General features: G+C 37.9%; 1 protein-coding gene across 1 annotated transcript in view; it reads left to right on the top strand.

Moving 5' to 3' along the window:
- The window catches only part of CBG16432, a gene marked incomplete at both ends in the record, with an annotated part of 7,614 nt that extends 1,672 nt beyond the window's left edge, over positions 1 to 5,942 (top strand). The window contains 5 exons of the mRNA XM_045236198.1: positions 3,082 to 3,340; positions 3,534 to 3,645; positions 4,251 to 4,428; positions 4,590 to 4,696; positions 5,550 to 5,942. Coding sequence (XP_045095967.1) covers positions 3,082 to 3,340; positions 3,534 to 3,645; positions 4,251 to 4,428; positions 4,590 to 4,696; positions 5,550 to 5,942 — 1,049 coding nt within the window. The remainder of the gene's footprint in view (positions 1 to 3,081; positions 3,341 to 3,533; positions 3,646 to 4,250; positions 4,429 to 4,589; positions 4,697 to 5,549) is intronic.
- Between the last annotated feature and the right edge of the window lie 524 nt (positions 5,943 to 6,466).

Raw genomic sequence — 6,466 nt, 5'->3', positions numbered from 1 at the left:
ATTATTTTTTAAATTTTAATTTTTTGCAAATTTTGCAGCTTTGATTGCTCACAATCACTGTTAAAATCTGTTCCAGCTTGCTGAGAGCTTCCAAAATGCGCCCAAACACGACTAGTTTCCCTCGAATTTTGCATTTTGACCCGGCGACCGCGACGCGACCACAGCGCGCCGGTCGAAATTCGAAATTAAGGGAAACTAGTCGTGTTTGGGCGCATTTTGAAGCTAAAAACATGGTAAATCAAGAAAATGTGCTCAAAACGCTCCGAAATTCCTGGAAATTACAGAACAGGGAAACAAATATTTTTCAAAATTTTCGAAAAAAAAAATTTTTTTTTGAAATTTTCCAAAAAAAACCTCAAAATAGAGAAATTTAAAGATTTTTTCAACAGAAAATTCAGGAAAATTTTATTTTTCCGAAATTAAAAAAATTTTTTTTTGGAGTTTTTCACATTTTTCTTCACCATTGCTCACCCGAAACTCGCTATCACCCGATATACTGATAGCGTATCCTTAATCATCGTCCCTGTGATCTTCTCTCCTATCTCCTCCTTCTCCTTCAACCATTTCTCCATTTTCTGGTCCATTTCCGCATTTTTCAGCTTCCGCCCGCCCCCTTTCAGCCGTTTCATTTGCTTTTTGGGTTTTCCGAATGGCTCCTCCGCGTTTAGGAACTCTTCTTTGACTCGACGCCAATTCTGCAAAAAATTGGGGAATTTGGGCCATTTTAGACCGTTTTTTTTCCGTGAAAAATGAACAATTTTTCATGAGTTCTAACATAGAATTAGGTCATGGCCTAGAAAATCCAAAAATCTAGGCCTTGAAAATGCAATGCTTGTCAATTTTTCGCGATTTTCAGTTCAAAAATCACTGATTTTTCTGAATTTTAGCTTAAAATTGGTCAATTTTCATGAATTTTCAGCTTGAAAAACTCGAAAAATCGGCCCAAAATCCGTCAAAAACGCTGAAAAATCGGGAAATTTTGGCTTAAAATCGGTCGATTTTTCGAAGTTTTACCTCGAAATTTCGCGATTTTTAGCTGAAAATTCTTGAATTTCAGCTCAAAATTCCCGGATTTTCGACTCGCCTACCTGAATACACTGTCTCGGCACGCCGAAAAGCGTCGAAGCCTGACAATTGTTGGTCTTTTCGGCGAACTCGACGACTTGCGTCTTAAACTCCAGCGTATAGTTCTGACGACGGAATTTTTGAGGTGTTTCTGGAGTTTCTTCCTCTCTTGGCTCCTCTTTCACGGTTTCCTCCATTTTTCTGGAAATAAAAATTGGAAAAATTGGAATTTTTACAACACTTTCAGGTGAAAAAATCGAGAAAAATCAATGAAAAATGAGACTACAAACTACAAAATTAATTTTAAAAAAAGACAAAAAATCGATAATTCTTTGTTTTCCCCCACTTTTGGGGGCTACACACACAGACCAAGGAGAAAGAGAGTGCCGGTCAATTAGAGGCAGAGAGGACGAGAGAGTGTGGCGGAGGGAGAGAGTGCGAGAGGGAAGGAGACGCAGAGAAAGAGAGGGGAGAGGAGGAGGAGGCCCTTGTATTGAAGTGGAGTGGTGGTGGGGGGGACTTGAGAAGGGGAAGGGTGTAATAAGGGGGAAAATAGAGAAAATAGGAATTATAGAAATTGGAGGGAAATTCAAAAATTCAAATATCGAAAAAAAAATTTTTTGGAAAATTTTCAAATTTTCTGAAATTTCAAATTTTTTGAGATTTTGGAATTTCTGGAATCTTGAATTTTTTTCAAAAAAAAAGAGACCATTTGAAAAAAACGATTTTTTTCGAATTTTCTGAAATTTCTGAAATTTCAGATTTTTCGAGAATTTGTCAGTAAAAATATAAAATTTTGAAATCTCTGGAATTTCCAAAGATTTTCGAAAAAAATTTTCAAAAATTTTTCAATTTTCGAAATTACCGAAAATTCTGAAAATGCTGAAAATTGGGGTTTGCGAAGGAGGAAATAGGGGAACCTAAATGTTAATAAGCAGGAAAAAATTAATAGTAGGTTTTGGAGGGAAATTTAAAAAATTTCGAAAAAATTTGAAATTTTTGGAATTTTTGAAAAAAACTTTTAAAATTTGAAAAAAATATTTTTTAAATATTTTTGAAAAATTTTCAAAATTTCAAATTTTTGAGAATTTATCAAAAAAAAAGAAATCAAAATTGAACTTTCTGAAATTCCCAAAATCTTATTTACCGAAAAATACCATTTTCTACTTAATTTTTGGTTGAATCGCGCCGAAGGCGCACCAGTCAGCTGAGGCGCGGCAAACTAGCTGGTTTTGAAGCTCTCAGAGCGCTTAACTCAAATTTCGATGTCAAAATTCGAAATTCTCGAATTCTGAGCTTCAAAATGAGCCTAAACACGATTAGAATTGAATTTCCGAAAATTCCGAAATGGGACCATAACCCCCCCCCCCTTCTAAAGGTCCTAATTCACACAAAACCAAAAATTTCAGATTTGTGAGATCGTGAGCTTTAAAATGAGCCCAAACACGATGCAAATCGGTCGATTTTGATTTCTCACCCAAAACACGCGACGCACGACCGCGACGCACCCGAAAAATAGAATCTCACCGAATCGTGGCGTGTTTGGGCTCGTTTTGAAGCTCTCAGTGTACTGAATTCAAATAATAATGTCAAAAATCAAAATTCACAAGTTTGGAGCTTCAAAATGAGCTCAAACACGAATCTCCAAGTATTAGAGCCAAATTTATTTGGACCATAAAACCTTTCAAAACGTCCTAATTGACACAAAACCAAAAATTTCAGATCTGTGAGATTGTGAGCTTTAAAATGAGCTCAAACACGCTGCAAATTGGTCAAATTTGATTTTCGCCGAAAAACACGCGACGCACGACCGCGACGCACCCGAAAATTAGAATCTCACCGAATCGTGGCGTGTTTGGGCTCGTTTTGAAGCTCTCAGTGTACTGAATTCAAATAATAATGTCAAAAATCAAAATTCGCAAGTTTGGAGCTTCAAAATGAGCTCAAACATGACAATTTTTGCTCAATTTTGAAAAAAAAACATTTTCCAAAAAAAAAATTTCTTCTTTTTTCCAGACGGAACCCTAATCAAAACAAAGTCGGGCAAAGTGTTTCCAATCGATTGTCGTGATTGGCAATTGCTATTCGAATCGATTCCATCGGAACTCAAAAAATTGAGTTCCGACGGATGGAAAATTGTGATTTTCACCAATCAAAAGGGCATTCAAGTGGCGAAAGTCGATCGAAACGAATTTAAGAAGAAAATCGAGGCGATTGTGGCGAAATTGGGTGTTCCAGTTCAGGCATTCGTGTCGGTCGCCGGGGGACGTTATAGGTAAAAGTTGGGAAATGAAAATAGCCGAAAATCATAGTTTTTAAGCGAAAATTTTGCATTTTTAAGCTATTTTTACCCTAAAAAACGCGATTTTCGGCTCATTTTGAATCTAAAAATGCAAAATTTCGGAAATAATTTTTTTTTGAAAATTTGAAAATTTTCAAAATTTTCGAAACATTTTAAAAATTTCCAGAAAACCATGCATTGGAATGTGGGAGGAGCTTAAGCTGAGAAATGACGGTGTGGAAATTCAAGAGGCAGAGAGTGTGTTTGTTGGAGATGCGGCTGGGAGGCATAAGACTACGGTAGGGGAATATGTTTGGACCATAAAACACTTCATAATGCGCCAATTGACACAAAATCTGAAAATTTCAGATTTGTGAGCTTGTGAGCTTTGAAATGAGCCCAAACACGCCGCAAATCCATCAAATTTGATTTTCACCCAAAACACGCGACGCACGACCGCGACGCACCCCAAATTTTGAATCTCACCAAATCGGGGCGTGTTTGGGCTCATTTTAAAGCTCTCAGTGTGCTGATTTCAAATTTTACTATGAAAAACTGAAATTCGCAGATTCTGAGCACAAATAGGCCGATTTTTGCTCAATTTCGTTTTTGAAAATTGGCTGAAATTCTGTAAATGTTGACCCAATTAGCCTTAAAACTACATTTTGAGATTTGTGAGCTTGTGAGCTTTCAAATCAGCCCAAACACGCTGCAAATCTGCCGACTTTGAAAATTTGCCTGAAACACGCGACGCACGACCGCGACGCAAACGAAATTTCGAATCTCGCCGATCCATGGCGTGTTGGGGCTCATTTTGAAGCTCTCAGAAAGCTGTATTCAAATTTTGATGTCAAAATTCAAAATTCGCAGATTTCGAGCCTCAAAATGAGCTCAAAAGTTTCAGATTCGCTCCAAAAAAGACCACTCATTCGCGGATCGTTTCTTTGCCGCCAACGTGGGCGTTCCATTCAAAACGCCCGAGGAATTTTTCGGAAAATCGAAATCCGAAGAGCCGTGGGGACCGCCGGTGTTCGATCCGAAGCATCTGTTCAAGGACGGAATTCAGTTGTTGGAGCCAGAAGGTTCGAGAAATTTCGGGAACATTTTTTACGATTTTTTGGCTAAAAATGGCTGAAAATCCACTAAAAATGACCCAAAAATCGATATTTTTAGATGAAAATCAACTAAAAACGCCCTAAAATCATCATTTTTGACTGAAAATCATAAAAATCGATATTTTCAGATGCCCCACTGAAGTCTGAAAAACCCGAGATCATTGTGATGGTCGGATTTCCGGGATCCGGAAAATCCACGATTGCCAAGTGGCTCGCCGAGCAGAATGGATATAAGGTAAGGAAAAGTGCTCAAAGTTAGTCAAAAAATGCGAAAATTGGGGTTTCTAGGCCATTGGCCGAACTTTTGCAAATTGAGTTTTCTAGGCCACCAAGTTTTATGGCCTAAAAGTAACTTGGTAGGGTTCCTAGGTCATATTAGCATTATGGCCTAGAAAAATCCACTTGCAAAAGTTAGGCCACCATGTTAAAATCAACTTTTATAGCCTAAAAATAGCCTGGTATTCACCGAACAGTCATTTCGAGGCCATTTTGACGTGGTGGCCTAACTTTTCCAAGTTGAAATTTCTAGGCCACCTCGTTTTATGGCCCAAAAAAAATATTCATATGGGTGGCTTTCTAGGCCATAAAAATTGGTGGCCTAGAAAAATCAAAAGTTAGGCCATAGTTTTAAGATGGCCTAGAAAAGTCCAATTTGCAAAAGTTAGGCCACTTGGCCATGGAATATATGTTTTCTAGGTCATTTTGACATCGTGGCCTAACTTTTGCAAGTTGAGAGTTTTCTAGGCCCCCAACTATTATGGCTTAGAAATGACACGATGGGGTTACAGTGACCGGTTACTGTAACCCTTACGTAACCCTTACCCTTACGGTAACCCGGTTACTAGCCGATTTACTAAGGTGGCCTAGAAACTCCAATTTGCAAAAGTTAGGCCACTTGACCATAAAATATGAGTTTTCTAGGCCATCTCAACATGGTGGCCTAATTTTTGCAAGTTGAGATTTCTAGGTCACTATCTTTAATGGCCTAGAAACCGCGACCAGGTTACTTCTAGGCCATAAAAGTTGGTGGCCTAGAAAACCCAATGTTGAAAAACTAGTCCCCCTTTAAAATTTGTAATTTTTTCCAGATCATCAATCGGGACACACTGGGAACCTGGCAAAAATGCGTCGCCACAGCTCGTTCTCATCTGAAAAACGGAGATTCACTGATAATTGATAACACATCACCTGATAAGGAATCCCGTCAACGATATGTGGACGTCGCCAAGGAACTTGGAATCGGATGTCGTTGTTTTGTGATGAATTGTGATATGGAACAGGCACAGCACAATATCAGATTCCGAGTTTTGACTGATAACACCGCTGCTGATATCTCATCAATGGTTCTGAGAATTCACAAGGGAAAATATGTGGAGCCGACGGTTGAGGAGGGATTTCAACAAGTTGTCCGTGTCAACTTCCAGCCGAAATTCCAAATTGAAGAACATGAGAAATTGTATAAGATGTACTTGATTGATTGATTTTTGATGAATAAATAAAAAATTTTAACTCGATTCAACTCTTCAATTACAGCACTAACAGAGTTTTTAATTCAATTCGTAAGATTCTTAATTTATATCTTCCAGCTGTATTTTGTTTATGAACAAAGTTACAAACCATAAAGATGTGACAGTGTAGCTCAGACGATGTTTGGCTTCTAACTTTGTTCAAAGACAAGTTAAAGTACTCTAGTTAGTATCATCTTGTTGAGCTTGTCAAGTTCTATAATACCTTTTTTTAGTTGGTCAAAAAATTTCATGTCTAAAAGAGGGGGTACGACGAATTCGAACGCTTCCAAAATCGAACAGACCTAAAATCGAACATGTGTCAAAACAGAACAAGAGCAGAATCGAACTGCGCGGAATTCGAACTGTGTCGGAGTCGAACTGTCCCTAATTGGAACGCTGTTAGCCATGGGGCGCGCTTACATTTTTTCTTAAATTAGTGACTTTTTTCTTCAGAAAACTTAAAAAATATACCTATACGAATCAGTTTTATTGGAAAC

Source organism: Caenorhabditis briggsae, assembly GCF_000004555.2.
Source record: "Caenorhabditis briggsae complete genome, chrIV, whole genome shotgun sequence".
NCBI classification, from domain to species: domain Eukaryota; kingdom Metazoa; phylum Nematoda; class Chromadorea; order Rhabditida; family Rhabditidae; genus Caenorhabditis; species Caenorhabditis briggsae.
Note: the sequence above shows the minus strand (reverse complement) of the source record. Positions and strands in the feature narration are given on the sequence as shown.